Source organism: Drosophila albomicans, chromosome 3 (assembly GCF_009650485.2).
Source record: "Drosophila albomicans strain 15112-1751.03 chromosome 3, ASM965048v2, whole genome shotgun sequence".
NCBI lineage: Eukaryota > Metazoa > Arthropoda > Insecta > Diptera > Drosophilidae > Drosophila > Drosophila albomicans.
The window spans coordinates 20,270,966-20,286,777 of NC_047629.2; the positions used below are offsets into that span (position 1 = coordinate 20,270,966).

The 15,812-nt window shown below is 41.7% G+C and overlaps 4 protein-coding genes across 4 annotated transcripts; 3 read left to right on the top strand and 1 right to left on the bottom strand.

Annotated features, from left to right (window-relative positions):
* The first annotated feature begins 2,621 nt into the window (after positions 1-2,621).
* On the top strand, positions 2,622-4,918 carry LOC117566936 (cap-specific mRNA (nucleoside-2'-O-)-methyltransferase 2). Its single transcript, XM_034246564.2, has 3 exons — positions 2,622-3,004; positions 3,063-3,209; positions 3,266-4,918. The coding sequence occupies exons 1-3, from the start codon at positions 2,711-2,713 to the stop codon at positions 4,916-4,918; spliced, it is 2,094 nt and encodes a 697-aa protein (XP_034102455.1). The 5' UTR covers positions 2,622-2,710.
* On the bottom strand, positions 4,904-5,994 carry LOC117566942 (ubiquitin-conjugating enzyme E2-18 kDa). The gene has a single exon (XM_034246574.2). It carries the CDS (start codon positions 5,715-5,717, stop codon positions 5,253-5,255), a length of 465 nt encoding a protein of 154 aa, XP_034102465.1. The 5' UTR covers positions 5,718-5,994; the 3' UTR covers positions 4,904-5,252.
* A 329-nt stretch (positions 5,995-6,323) lies between these two features.
* Positions 6,324-9,063, top strand: LOC117566935 (ribosome biogenesis protein BOP1 homolog). Its single transcript, XM_034246563.2, has 5 exons — positions 6,324-6,498; positions 6,569-7,871; positions 7,928-8,415; positions 8,476-8,771; positions 8,835-9,063. The coding sequence occupies exons 1-5, from the start codon at positions 6,400-6,402 to the stop codon at positions 8,986-8,988; spliced, it is 2,340 nt and encodes a 779-aa protein (XP_034102454.1). The 5' UTR covers positions 6,324-6,399; the 3' UTR covers positions 8,989-9,063.
* Positions 9,064-9,505: 442 nt separating this feature from the next.
* Positions 9,506-14,923, top strand: LOC117566939 (regulator of G-protein signaling 17). Its single transcript, XM_034246569.2, has 8 exons — positions 9,506-9,893; positions 11,199-11,712; positions 11,771-12,082; positions 12,219-12,227; positions 13,352-13,429; positions 13,495-13,556; positions 13,624-13,912; positions 13,984-14,923. The coding sequence occupies exons 3-8, from the start codon at positions 11,772-11,774 to the stop codon at positions 14,066-14,068; spliced, it is 834 nt and encodes a 277-aa protein (XP_034102460.1). The 5' UTR covers positions 9,506-9,893; positions 11,199-11,712; position 11,771; the 3' UTR covers positions 14,069-14,923.
* Positions 14,924-15,812: the final 889 nt, after the last annotated feature.

Below are 15,812 nucleotides of genomic sequence, written 5' to 3' on the forward strand. Positions count from 1 at the left end.
AAACAACGACGACGACGGCGGCGGCGACGACGTCGATGGAGACGACAGCGACGTCAACGGTTAGAAGCCCAAAAGCGACAATTGAAGAAGTTTCAATTTACGTGACGACTGTGCGTGTGTATGTGTGAGAGTGTGCGTGTGATGTGCAGCTCAGCACAAAATGTTAAACAATTCAAGTAAGAAGAAAAAACAATAAAATGTTGTCTAAAACGGGGATTGATACCCGTTGCCCGTAAATATCTATGCAAAGTGGGGGTGCATGTGCCACAGTGTGTGTGTGTGTGTGTTCGTGTATGCATGTACATACTGTACAGACTGCCACTGGCTGGGCAGGTAGCAGACGCTGACGCTGCCACTTCTGTGGCCGGTGCTGCCACTGCTGCTGCTGTTGCTGCTGCTGTCGATGTCGCTGTCGCTGTCGCTATCGCCGGCGCCTGCCCGGCATATTAATGAACTCCCTTTTTCGAGTAAAGAAATATGAAATTAAATAAAATTTAGTTGCCAACAAAAGCCGTGTCCACGTCCGCCGTAATGGAATTTTTGCCGCCACATCGCCAAGTAAGTCAAAACTCTTTTTACCCAATGCGTTTTACCCAACAATCCCACTGCGCCGCAATCGTGCTACTTCCGCTTTATGTTCGAGTGGAGGAGTGCTCATAGAAGAAGCCACCTGATTTCAATAGAACTCCGCCAAAGAAGTTGTCTTCAGACGACAGTTTTCTTCGGTCGCCGTCAGGTTTGTTTCTTCAGTTACATTTATGTATTGATGGTCAATTATACAAAACAGTCACGTGTCGCACTTCTGCTATATATGTATCTCTCTTATAACTTACACTTCTATATACCAGAGACCATTATGTAGATTCCAAACTTATGTGTGATCGTGTCTCGGTCTCAGTTGTGGTCTCGGTTTCGGTTTCGACTTCGGTCTCGGTCTCGCTATAAAAAATGGCATCTCGCTTGATTTGTCGATCCTAAGAGCGAACTGTGCAGCACATTTGGGACCCAGAGATCGGGACGTGTATGTGTAATAATTTGAATATTATTATTCATATACACACGTCGCACGTTTCGTTTCATTTCGTTAGCTATAAAGTCGCCAACTCACGCACCGATTTAGTGACCATATAGTCGAAAAAACGCAAGTTATAAAGCTATAGTAGACTATGCAACAGTGCCAAGATACCCGGTATTTACAACTCGAATATATGATACATATATATATATACATATATATGAAAAATAAACGAAAAGTACGAAAACATTAATACTTGCAAAAGTGAATTACGCTGATCATGCTGAAATTTTTAGAACAAATTAGACATTCTATGAATTATGTTGGTCATAAGTTAGTGAGAAAAATTATTATTAACTAACACGATGTTATCCTGTTTGGTTTATATATGTATATACATCCGACATGGGGTCGGTCTATATACCCTCATCTCTTCAGGGCCTAACGGGTATAAAAAACCATTTGAATTCCAATGTTCAAGACATCATCGCAATGATTCAAACAGTTTCGAAGCTATTTTCAATATCGTATATAGTACACATTAATGTCTATATAAATATGGGCTAAGCTTTACGAAAGTACCGTTCGCATGTGCCTCCCCCCCGAAAATATTTTCGATATTATCTATTTCCGTTTGCGGGCAATGCGATTCCCACTGCCTGTATGTTTTAATGGACAGTTTAATATGCATCGCTCGAGTCATCGATTTGGCCATAAATGTTTTGACGCTTGCCCAATTGTTTCATAATACCTTTTGTCTAAGCAATTTCTATTATTTTTTATTGTTTCCTTTTATGCACATACCGTTTTACACAACGCCAAGTGCAGCAATGAAATTACTTTTAATTATCAATTTCATATTTTAAGCACATATTTTAAAATGCCGACAGGAAAGCTATATTCCTCCGCTTTTTCACAGTCATTGGAAAAAGCGATATTATCTTAAGGAATTTTTAAGCGGAAATGAGCAGTTAACAATTTCTGAAAATAACATTATTATTTTTTTTGAGCCAAATCAAAAAATTAGTGTTCAATGAAACACACAAACAAAATGATTTTAAATTTGTAATTTTAGATGTAAAAAGTCTTAATTGTAACTAAATTAAGAAATAATTTCAGGAATGTGTACACAAACAAATATTTATAATAATCTTCATCTTCTTCATTGACAATTCACAAAATTATAACATAATTATAACATCAAACATAAAGTTTGATTTAATTTTTTTATTTTATTTTGATAATTCATTTTGTTAATTAAGAATCTCCTTCATCATCATTAGAAAAACTCTGTGCACATTTTCGTCAACAAATCGCAAACACTAATTTGAAAATGGCGCTTATCGTCAGGTCTGCCAATTTGTTGAAAAGCTCGCCAATAAATTATCGATAGGCAAACAGACAAAAATTAGATGGCAAGCACTTTGACTGTTAAATTTAAAATATACCAAACTTATTTAATTATTGAATCTAGTTACTATATTTAAGACTCAGCTGCAATAAATACTATAGGTAACTTAATTGGAAAGTAATGCTAGCTATTTTTTTTTTAAATAGCACAGTTAGCAATTTGCTGAACTGCTGTTAATAACAGATGTATTTATGTTAATTTGCTACTGTTATTAGCCGGCTGTTATTCTGTGCAAAAACAAACTTAAAATAAATTGGAAACAATTGTACTAAATTGAGATTAAAATGCGTCCCAAACTAAGCATAAGAGATGAGCTTGAGCAGTTGTTTGAAAAGAAGTTCAAATACCAGAAACCGGTGAACGGAACAGCTTGGACGTTGCCGACGGAGGAGGAGCCGCTGTTCAGTGAATTCTATCAGTACGAATCTCTGCAGAATCTCAAGGAACAGCTGAACACCGTGAAGAGCAAGCTCAATAATTATGGCGTTCAGGAGTGGAGCACACATACAAATCGACGTGATCCGTCTGGTGAGGTTTCGTGGCGTCTCAAAAACGAAACAAAAGCGGAGTTTGTTACCGTAAGTCAAATAAATGAATCGTTGTAGATTGTATTAATTTGTTGTTTTAACTTTCCAGGTGGCTTGGTGCAAGCTCTTTGAGTGTCTGCATCGTTTCCCGGTGGTCACCCAACCGAAGTTAAATAGTTTGCATCTTTGTGAGGCGCCCGGTGCGTTTATTGCATCTCTCAATCATTACTTGCACTCACAGCACAAACCCGATGAGGTAACTGACTATACGGCAAGTTGTATATTAAATATATTGACTATATTCGTTGACAGATTAAATGGAACTGGCGTTCGACTACCTTGAATCCCTATTACGAAGGCAACGCTCTCAATGAGATGATCACCGATGACCGCTTCATCTTTCACACGCTCGACAATTGGCTTTTCCACAAGGATTTCACGGGCAATCTGCTGAGCTTGGACAACATTGATCACATGACGCAATGTTGCACACAAGACTTCCCTGACGGTGTACAACTAATTACTGCAGATGGTTCCATTGATTGCTCCGCCCAGCCCGACTGCCAGGAGGAGATTGTGGCGCGTCTATTCTTCGCCGAGATTGTTAGTGCACTCAGAATTCTCAGCCAAGGCGGCAACTTTGTGATCAAAATGTTTACACTCTTCGAGGCGTGCAGCGTATCCGTTCTTTACATGCTAAACTGCATCTTCCAGCGCGTTCACATATACAAGCCTGCGACGTCCAAGCGCGGCAACTCCGAAGTCTATGTGATTTGCTTGAACTATCAGCGGCAAACAGCTGGACTGTCGCGTCTCCTGGAAGCGCTGCGCGAGAAGCTGGCACAGCCCAACGATGCCATGATTATGCCGTTGTTTAGCAAAGCCCAGATACCGAAGGACTTTCTGCTGCAGCACGAGATTGGTTGTCGTCTCTACCTCAAGCTGCAGGTGGATGCCATTGAAGGCAGCATCTATGCGTACGAATCCAAGGATCGTCAGTACTTGCGCCATTTGCATCAGCTACGTGGCGTTGTCTCTGCCATGTACTACAACCGTTATAAGGTGCGTCCACTTGCCCCGGAGTTGTGCATTGTCAAGCAGCAGAATATGTCCGAATCGTTGGGCTTTACAGTGCCCATCTATGGTGGTTCCTATACAGAGCGTGAGGTACTACGTCAAGGTGATCTGCTCAAGCAAATATATTGCCTCCGTCGCGAATTCAATCAGCTGGAAAAGTGTCCCACGGCCAAGCGAATCTACTCACACGTAAAAACCCTCGGTCAGCAGTTGCAACTACAACCGAATCGTGGTGCTCCAGTGCAGCAGCTGCAGAGCAGTCTGTTTGCCTCGGAGCCGGTGTTGTTGCTGCGTTTGCGCATATGCGACACCTTTGATCTGGATCCGTTGTGGCAAACGGCAGCCAAGTGTCGCTTCTACGATATCGAAGGCTGCCTAATAAACACATTGAACTACGCACCGTTGTGCGTTGATGATGACTCAGTCATAATGTTTCAGCAAGTTCAGCGGCGTTTTTTCGTTAAGCTGCTTGAGTCATTGCTGGCGTTGCGACCACACAAGGTTGTGTTCGATAATTGCCTAATCCTCAGTCATTTTGCGGCCTCGCTGCTTTTGTTCCTGGCCGAGTTTTGTTACCAAGCGATGGAAATGGATAATGTCATCACGTTGAACGGCATATTGCAAGCACAAGAGCAATTGGAGCAACTGCAGCAGCTGCTGCTTGAAGATGAACAACAGGAAAAGGAGCAACACCCGCTGGTGCTGCACAGTGTGCTCCATCTGCGGCAGCTGCAGAAGAATCCGTTTAGCAATGCGCTTATTTTGCACAACAACAGCGTACTTGTTGCCTGCTATCGTCGCATGCTGGGCGAGGATTCGTTTCCACGACGCATGGACGTGGAGCAGGATCTTGAGATGAAAGAGACTGATACATTGAGTGTTAATTAAATGTATATATAGTATATTATTATTACATACATATGTTTGCTTTGCCTAAATGATCCATGATCATTGCTGGCGACTTTCATATTTAAAAACAATTAATGCAAATTCATTTCTACTACAATTATTGAACGGGAGTTTTTCACTTTCATTTTCGTTTTCTTTACAATTTTGACAAGTTGCAAAGTTTTCTAACTGCAACGCTTACATCATTCATCAACATTCTAAGCAAAATTTTGTGGGGAGGATTACAATTCATGAAATGAGGAAGGAACAGGAAGGAGTAGGAAATTTAGTTTGGTTTTCTCTCGGCATCAGCTTCATCATCGTTGTAGTGGCACTAATCGGCTGGACGCTTTTCGCTGTGTTTCCTGGTGTAATCCTCGGCATTCTTCACAAACTTCTTCTTATCCTTGAGAAACTCCTCGGCCAATTCAGCGCGCAGCGGATGCTCTGGCTCCGGATCGTTGATGAGGGCTATCAGTGCTTGAACCACTTGATCGGTGCGAGTTGCCGGCTTCCAGTTTTCGGTGCTAATGATGGGCAAACACACCTGACCCTTCTCATCGATGTTGGGATGATAGATTTTCGTTTTGAAACTAATCTTTGGTGGCTTAAAGGGATATTCGGCCGGAAAGTTGATTTCGATGCGGAACGCTCCCTTGTTGTATGGTGGATTGTCGGGCACAATCAAGCCCGTCCAGCGTAGCAGATTATCATCGTCGGCCTTGATGTCACGAAATGATTTTAAGCTACTTTCCTGCAAATCCACAAGCTCCTTGCGCAGACGTCGCGGTGCAGTCATTTTTTAAATATATGTAAATGTGTGTGTGTGTTGTTTAACTTGGACCAAATCGATGGTGGAATACACCGCTCCAAATATGTCGTCGGGATGAAGTCTACAGATGATGCAATCGCTTTTACTTTGATATAGTTTTTTACGGCTATCGAGGATTCAGTGCTAATTTCGCACACTTTTTTCACATTTTATTGTGACAAGCTCTGTTAATTTTCTTTTACTCATCAGAGTTGTGCAGCTTTTCAATATCCGGCTTTTTTAGGCGATTATTGCAAATTGTATGGCAACTCAGGTGACAGCTCTATAATAAATGTTACTGTTGCTAGCTCTTTTTGACAAGCGACATTTGCTATGCTAACAGCAACATCTCTATAAATACGGTAAATTGTCATAAACTATATTTATACCATTTTATTCTTAATTTGCCTATCCGCTTATATTTATTCTTAATTTTTTTCTTTCTGCACACCAACAACTTTGAGCTTTATAGCAAATTTTAAAAACGCTGTGTAATCGAACGCAAAATGGAACAGGGAACGCAAAAACGGTCTACAAACGCAAAATGGAGCGATTAATTTGTATTAAAAAAAAATGTAAATAAACGTGTTTATCGATTAGTTATTGCAATCGAAATTTTGTGCCGCAACACGTGCGCCGCGTTAATTCGTTTTGTTTTCTCATAGAAAAAATGACTAAAAAACAAGCAACTAAACGTAAGGTAAAGGATGCTAAGCCCACAAAGGAGCAGGAATCAGTATCCGAACAGTCAGAGCAAGAAGAGGACGAAGTGAGTAGCCCAAGCATAAGCAAAAAATGCATATATGTCATTTAATGTTTCTGCTTCTTTCGCCCCCAAGGACTTGTTGCAAGCAGTCAAAGATCCGGGTGAGGATTCAACTGACGACGAGGGCATAGACCAGGAATACCAGTCAGACAGCAGCGAAGATCTTGAATTTGAAAGCGACGAAGAAGGAAATTACTTGGGGGTCAAAGAAAACAACGCGGAAGAGTCTGAAGAAGACGGTGAGGAAGAAGAAGATGAAGAGGGCGACAGTAGCGAGGAGGAAAGTGAAGACAATGCTGAGACTGCCAAAAGCGAGGAGAAGCCAAGTGGCAGCAAAGCGGTGCAGGAACCCAAAAAATTAATTGGTGAAATAACTCCACGTGATCCCTCAAAGCCCGAGTACGCAGATTCTGACACTTCCGATGAGGAGGACATACGGAACACGGTTGGCAACATACCTATGCATTGGTATGACGAATACAAACACATTGGCTATGACTGGGATGCCAAGAAGATTGTTAAACCGCCCAAGGGTGATCAAATCGATGATTTCTTGCGAAAGATCGAGGATCCGAACTTCTGGCGCACCGTCAAGGATCCACAAACTGGCCAGGAAGTGTTGCTCACCGACGAAGATATTGCGCTAATTAAACGTGTCAATTCTGCGCGCATTCCCAACCCAGAGCACAATGAATACGAACCCTGGATCGAATGGTTCACCTCGGAGGTTGAGCGTATGCCCATAAAGAATGTGCCCGATCACAAGCGCTCCTTCCTGCCCTCCGTGTCGGAGAAGAAGAAGGTGTCACGCATGGTGCATGCCCTGAAGATGGGCTGGATGAAGACCACTGAAGAAGTCGAACGCGCCAAGCAACAGAAACGCGGTCCCAAATTCTATATGTTGTGGGAGACGGACACAGGTCGTGAGCATATGCGTCGTATTCATGACCCCGTTTCAGCGCCCAAGCGTGATCTCCCCGGACACGCTGAATCCTACAATCCACCGCCGGAGTATCTGTTTGATGAGAAAGAGACGAAACAGTGGCTCAAACTCAAGGATGAGCCACACAAGCGCAAGCTGCACTTTATGCCACAGAAGTTCAAGTCACTGCGTGAAGTGCCCGCCTATTCACGTTATCTACGTGAGCGTTTCTTGCGCTGCCTCGATCTTTACTTGTGTCCGCGTGCCAAGCGCGTTAAGCTGAACATTGATGCCGAATACCTGATACCCAAACTGCCTTCACCACGCGATCTACAGCCATTCCCCACCGTGGAGAGTCTGGTGTACCGTGGACACACAGATCTGGTGCGTTCCGTTAGCGTGGAGCCCAAGGGCGAGTATATTGTCTCTGGCTCAGATGACAAGACCGTTAAAAGTAAGTTTTCAATTGAACCCATATTTTTCTGTTTATTAATTTATATTTCTGTGCAGTTTGGGAAATTGCTACAGGACGTTGCATACGCACCATTGAAACTGATGATGTGGTGCGTTGTGTGGCCTGGTGTCCGAATGCCAAATTATCCATCATTGCGGTAGCCACCGGCAGCCGTTTGTTGCTCGTCAATCCCAAGGTGGGAGACAAGTTGATTATCAAGAAAACCGACGATTTGCTAGCTGAAGCGCCTAGCCAGGATGTCATCGAGAATGAACGCATCAAGACAGCCGTGCAATGGTCCACAGCCGAGGCTGCGGAACAGGAGAAGGGCGTGCGTGTGGTCATCACGCACTTTAAGCCCATACGTCAGGTTACATGGCATGGACGTGGCGATTATCTGGCAACCGTGATGCCCGAGGGCGCTAATCGTTCGGCCTTGATTCATCAGCTGTCCAAGCGTCGCTCGCAAATACCATTCTCGAAGAGCAAGGGACTCATTCAATGTGTGCTCTTCCATCCCGTCAAACCTTGCTTCTTTGTGGCAGTAAGTAGCACTTTCATTTATTAATCTACTTTGTTAATACAACTGTTTCTTAATTTACAGACTCAACACAATATACGCATCTATGATCTGGTCAAACAGGAGCTGATTAAGAAACTGCTGACCAACTCCAAGTGGATATCAGGCATGTCTATACATCCCAAGGGCGACAATTTGCTCGTCTCCACCTACGACAAGAAAATGCTCTGGTTCGATCTGGATCTGTCCACCAAACCCTATCAAACAATGCGACTGCATCGCAACGCTGTGCGCAGCGTTGCTTTCCACTTGCGTTATCCGCTGTTTGCCTCTGGAAGCGATGATCAGGCGGTCATTGTCTCACATGGCATGGTTTATAAGTGAGTAGAGACAAATCCTTAAAAGTCGTAACATGCTCAACCTTGTTGTACTTTTGTTTTTAGTGATTTGCTGCAGAATCCTTTAATTGTGCCGCTCAAAAAATTGCAGACGCACGAGAAGCGCGACGAGTTTGGTGTGCTCGACGTAAATTGGCATCCCGTGCAGCCTTGGATATTCTCCACAGGCGCCGATTGCACCATCAGGCTGTACACATAAGGCGTGCTACATTTTTTTTAGTTCTAAGGCACTCATTTGTATGAAAACTTGCGATAGTAAACAATGTCTATTCTATTTGAATGCGAGTCCTAAAATTAAGGGAAAGCTCTTAAATGCAACCCTGGTGACAGGTTGCTTGCTCCCCGGGGGTCAGCGTCAAGTGAGGACTGCAGAGAGAGAGAGAGTGAAAGCTTTAAAGATTGCAATAGTCCAAAGTAAAAAGAAAATTGCTTGTGATCCCAAATAAATTGGCGAAAGCACAAGAAAGCATGTAAACGAAATTCCAGCCAGCAAGCGAGCGAGAGAGAGTGGCAAACAGCTATGCGGGAGCGAGCTTTTGTTCTCTTGCAAAAGCACTTGGCGCGCACATGTCGTTTGTGTACCAGGAATCTAATCGGTTCGCTGTTCGGCTACTCGACTCTCGGTTCGTCATCGTTGTCGTTGTCTAGCTGCCAACAGTCAGTGTATAGCTATTTTGGAGCTTTTCCTTTGCAATCAGCAAGCAGCAGTCAGTCGCCAGCCTTTGCCCCATGCGAAGAGAAACGTTAGCACTTGTGCTCGTGCCGTCGTTGTCGTTGTCGCTGCCATCGCAGTCGCTGTCGTCGCAGTCGTCGCTCGTCGATTGTCGATTGTCTCGGTCGTTGTCGTCGAGGATTTTGGGTTTTGGCTATCAGAGCGCGCACACACACACGTATACAACTACAATATACAAAAAAAAAATAGAGCCAAGAAGAAAATCACACACACGTATACAAAAAAAGCGCAGCAGTGAAAATGAAATGGCAATAATGTGGTAAAAAGAAAATATACAAAAAAATATGGCAAGTGTTTTGTTAAAAAGCCGTGGAAAAGCAGCAGCAACAATGTGAATCTAACGAAATATGCAAATCAAAAGGCCAACGAAAGTAATTATCATCATCATCATTGAAACGAAATGAAGAAGAAATACATATAACGAAAGTCTAGTTAAATTGCAGGCAGAACTCCATCCCCATCCCTCTATCTCTATCCCCACTCCTTTCCCTCGCGCTGACACACGCATACGCACAGAGGAACAGCCAGAATTTCGGGCAATTCCGCTCTGCCTCTCGCTCTTTCTCTGTGTAGAAGTTGAATCAAAGCAAAATCATTCAGAGCAAAAAAAAAAAACGAAAAAAATGAAAAAAAAATTACCTACACATATTTTTAGTGTGGCAGAAGTGGCAGGCAAAAATTTGTATATATTCGTTGCTCCTAAATACACACACAAATACACAACGAAATCAAAGTGCTGTTAATATACATACATATGTAAGTGTATATGTGTAAGCGGAAGCGCATACGATTGGAAAATGTTCGATATATTTTAGCAAATCTAACAAATGGCTGCAACGAACAAAACGATCCAGCAACAACAATAACTTAGCAGCATCAAGTGCAACAATGAAAAATTAGCAGTGCTCAAACAACAACAGCAACAATACGTATCTGAGGTAGTAGTAGAACAGGCAGAAACAGTGGCAAGTCAAATCACGCATACGCCCCATCTGCCTCGCAGCAAAACCAAAAATAATAGCAATCAAAAAAAAAAAAAAAGAAACGAATCGAAACGAAAACGAAACAAAAGCAAAGCAGCAAATAACGGTACGGTCGGTCAGGCGACCTCGCGACCTCGTCAACGCCATCGATGTTTATAAGTGTGTGTGTGAGAGTGTTTGTGTGTGCTGTGTATGTAATGACTAGCACAAGAAATAAATAAAAATTTCGAGCAGCAACAACAATGCTTACTTTTATTAGAACACACACAACTGCAACAACAACAACAAGCATCTCTCCAGCTGCTGCTGCTGAATAAAAATCAAGTGAAATCCCAACAAATTGCTCAACACTGGCTAGAAATTTCATTCTCCGCCTTCCTTTACATTACAAACTAATTTCGCTGTAAATGTGTAAATGCTCAAAGCAAGCGACCCAACAACAACAATAGCCTTTGCTCGCCCTCTTCTATCCCCCATTTCCTTTCCTCCCACTCCACATTCTGCCACCTGCCCACGCAAATAATGAAAACGAGAGCGCGCCTAGCGGATATGTTGTGTACTAGAGCGTCGCAGCAACAAATGCAACGCATAACAAAATCATAATAAAGCGAAAAAAATATACCAAATACTTAACGATAAACTTTATTTAAGATAATTACATTTTTTATTGTGCTCTCATTATTTTGTGAACAGATAACAAATCAAAGCTCGGCGCAAAGGAATAAAAGGAGAAGCAGCAGCAATTATTTCAAAATTATTTCAAAGGCAAAAGCACTCGATAAAAAGTTATTAGCAAAAACATAAATACGTAACTTGCTCTCACACTTACTCTCGCTCTCGTTCTTGTGCTCGTTGTCTCCCTCCCTCTCTCTCGCTCGCTTGCTCTCTCTGTCCGTGGAGAGCGCAGAAAAGGGGCGCCCAACACTAACGCCAACGCGCCTACCCTACACTAAGTGCTCTGTGTGCTGGGTGTGTGTGTGTGTGTGTAGGAGTGAGAGTGGGAGTGTGAGCTGAGGCTGAGCTGAGAGTGGGAGAGGCAAAACGAGACGGACGGATAGGCAGACAGACGGACAGAACGAGAGAGCAAAAGGGACGTAGGTAGATAGGTCAGTGGCTGAGGCTGTGGGCAGCCTAGCATCAGCAGCCAAAGCAGCTGTGGCAGCGACGCCAACGCCAAACAACATCAACAGTAACTTCAAAAGGGCAGGTAAGTGGCTAAATTGTCAATGTGTGTGTTCCGCTCCTTTCAATTTGTATATTTGCAGCATGTCCTGCACCGTGTCAGAGCTGCCCAGCGGCTGTCGTTTGCGCGGCATGACTGCCAACTCGTCTTCAAATAACGGCAATGGCAATGGCGATAGTGCTGGCTCCGTTAGCGCTCTGAGCTCAACAGCTGGTGGGGGCGGAGGGGGAGGTGGAGTCGTTGGTGTTAGTGGCACAGGATCGGGCAACACAACGTTACCGGTTAGCGGTAGCGCCACATCGAATGTGTTGCAGGAATCAAATGCGCCTCTGCAGCGACCGCAATCACAGAAGCCATGCTGCTTTTGTTGGTGTTGTTGTTGTTCCTGCTCCTGGTGAGTACAAATCCCGTTACAGGTTGCAATATTTTCTGTGCCCTTTTGCTAAACCGAATCTCATTTCATTGTCGCTGTTGCTGCCGCTGTTCTTGCTGTTGCTACTACGCCGCGGGATGCCTAACCACAACAACAGGGCTAAGTGGTAAGTTCCTAGGCACACACATACTACCACAAACACATATACACTCACACACCCACGCAGAGATTGGCGTTGCTGTCAAACATTTTCAATAACAGCTGGCAACGCTGTTCGCTAGGCGAATAGTAAAAGCTCTCTCCAGCTGCGTTCCCACTCTGTTCATATCTATCGCATTCTCTCTCTCGCTCTCTGGTTCTTGCACACTCTCCTCTTTGGCGCTGCTTATGTTATTCGAACGAAATGTTTCATTCACAATTTCGAGAGCGCCAATTTGGACAGCGAAAAGCTCTCTTATTTAGGCACTTTTCAAATCACATCAAGTGGCTGCTGCTTCGCTGCCGTTTCTGCGAAAAAATCTTGCAAGTTTTCGTGAATGAAAATGAAAGCTGTCCTTGGCTGTTTGCGGTTTGTTCGGTTGGGTGGCGAATAAATTCTCTCCCCGCACCTTTGTATGCTTAGTTGTTGTCCATTTCCCTCCGCACATTTAATCATCCGAGTACATTTAATTCACAAATAAGCACACATGCACACACTCACATTCACATACTCTCGCCCTCACACACACGCACTCACACTTGCGCATGTTATTGGCAAACAGATAAGGAACTTTGATGAGCTATAGCTCTCTACGTAGCGTTGCATGTAATACTTACCTGATACTAGGCAGGCCAAATCTATTCGTTGATAACGTGTGGACAGTCTAGAGTGAACCACAATTGTCATTCCACCTGCTGCCTAAGCTATAGAAATCCGCCAAATACGTAAACAAAGCAAACTTTGATTAGGGCAACGCATATGTAGCTTATCATGTTGAAGATTTAAATTAGCATTGCAATAGATTATATTCAATAGATGCTTACCTACCCACATACTTGAGGTTTAAAGCAGAAAGCTTTACCTTGGATTACTAACTCGATCAGTTGCTATAAAGCTCTTCGAAAGCTTAGCTGCATCACATACTTAACTAAAAAAGGATTTGTAGTTGTAAATTGTAATTGGTAAAAGTGATACATATAGATTACACATCAGTTCACACTAATTCTAATGTTTCATATTTACTCTTACACATTAAATGTATTCGAGAAAATGAAAGCTCTTGTTTAATCATATTCTCTTTATATTTCTAGTCTTGCCATAAAGAACGCTGATGAAAATGCGCCCACCAAACGTGATCTCGTTAGCGCCGAATTCCTAGATGGCGATCAGTAAGTCTACTTAAGGTTACACTAATCATGGCATACTTATCACTTATCTATCATAATCTCTACAGACCCACATTAGAAGAAATACGTAGTTGGGGCAAAAGCTTTGACAAGCTAATGAAGAATTCAAGTAAGTTTGCGGCAATCAATTAAAACACCTTTAATGACATGATTAATCATTGAATTTTTTTTTGAAGCTGGTCGCAAAGTATTTCGCGACTTTCTGCGTAGCGAATTCAGTGAGGAGAACATATTGTTTTGGCTTGCCTGCGAGGATCTGAAGAAGGAGAACAGTGCCGAAGTCGTGGAGGAGAAGGCGCGACTGATATACGAGGATTATATATCGATACTGTCGCCACGCGAAGTGTCGCTGGACTCACGAGTGCGCGAAATTGTTAATCGCAACATGATCGAGCCGACGACTCACACCTTCGACGAAGCTCAAATTCAGATCTACACGCTGATGCACAGAGACTCATATCCCAGGTGAGCATCGATATAGTGATACAGATAGAGGTTGAGAGATGGTTATATGGTATACATTATTCTTTCAACAGATTCCTAAACTCGCAAAAGTTCAAGACACTCGCTCAAATGCAAGACAATTCGAATGCCGGCTCCAAAGCGGATAGCCCCACTTAGATGTTATGTTATGTAATGTGCTGTGTTGATTCTGTTGTTGTTTTCTCGTTTAACTTTAGTATTCTTTGGTTGTCCTGAAATGGTGGCAATAACTGTTTGCTGCTGCTGCCACTGCCACAAAAAGCGCCGCTGCTGCAGTTAACAAAGCAATATGTCATACCAACTAAATAGATCTATTCCATTTGGCGTGTGCAGTACCAAAAAAAAAAAAACAAAATAAAAAACAAAAATGAAAAAGAGAACATAACCAACGACAGCAGGATCGCAATTTGTGGAGTGACAGAAGCAGCAGAAATCGCAACCAGCAGAGGATCCTTTCTTAAGGACGCAACCAACAATTTAGACGATATGATATATACACACATATATATTGCATTATGTGAAACCGATTCCTTCTTTACAATGTTCTAGTCGTTAACAAACCAAACAAAACTAGGCAATTTATAAAATTAGTTGTTAACAATACAAAACAAAACAAACAAAAGAAAGTGTGAGAGAAAAGTTTTAGCGCAATGTGCTATGCAGAATTGGGTGGATCTAGTTGATAATACAAATATTACAGAACCGCATTTCTAGGGACTCTAAAGTTTATATTGTATGGAGCATTATCCGAACTGCAAAGCCCCCCCCAAAAAAAAACATACAAAAAACCAAATAACAAAAATAAATGTGGTGCGAGAAGCGAAACAATTAGCATACATTGTAATAATTGTTATTACTAAGACGTATTAATCAAATTGAATGAAAGAAAAACCAACTTTAAAAACGCAAATACTTTTTCCAAAAACAAATTTAAAAATACAAAAAAAAAAAAAACAAAAACCAATATAAAATGAAAGCAAAAAAAAAAAGAAATGAAAAGAAAATAAGCAACATTTTTAAACGTATTACCTACATTTATACTTGTACTTGTATGTAACTTAATTAGTTTTGAAAACGTTTTAGATCATACAAATACAAATATGGATACATATATATATTAATATATATGGATAGCGACATCGAAGCATTCTGTAAATACAATTACAACAACAACAACAACAATAATAATAGCAAAAGAAATGAATGAATGATTGAATACAAGTTTAGCAATTTAGAAGCGATTGCGACGGTCAAGTTCGTTAGCTGAAACAAAACCAGATGATGAAAAATACCTAGGACGACGAACTCGAGAACAAGACAATTGTGGATTGTGTCGAATGTTTATAGAGTATATATATATATTTAATGCTACAAATAAACATTACTTATACATATATACATATATATATATATACATATATTTATTGTACATTTGTTTTAAAACTTGAAAATCATTTACAATAATAATGTCAAAACGGAAATGTTCTTAATAATCGATCTAAAAACGATACCAAAGCGTACCAAACTTACTAAGTATTTTATTTCGATAATCGCATTGATTTCGATAAATCGATCCAAAAGAAAAATGAAACAAAAAAAATTTATAAAAATAAAAAAAAGGAAAAAACAAATGATTGACAAAACTAAAAAAAAAAATGTTTCGCAATATCACTGCCAACTCCGCAAGAGATATATCATATATCTATATATAGCTATATATATATACTTATATGTATATGTATCACATACAAAAGCAGTTGCGTTTACTATCCGCACACACATTCACATTCACCCACGTACACAGACACAGACACACACCCACACACATACACATACACCTGCAACTGTGGGAATCCACCTACCCCTTCACTCGTCCCCCACT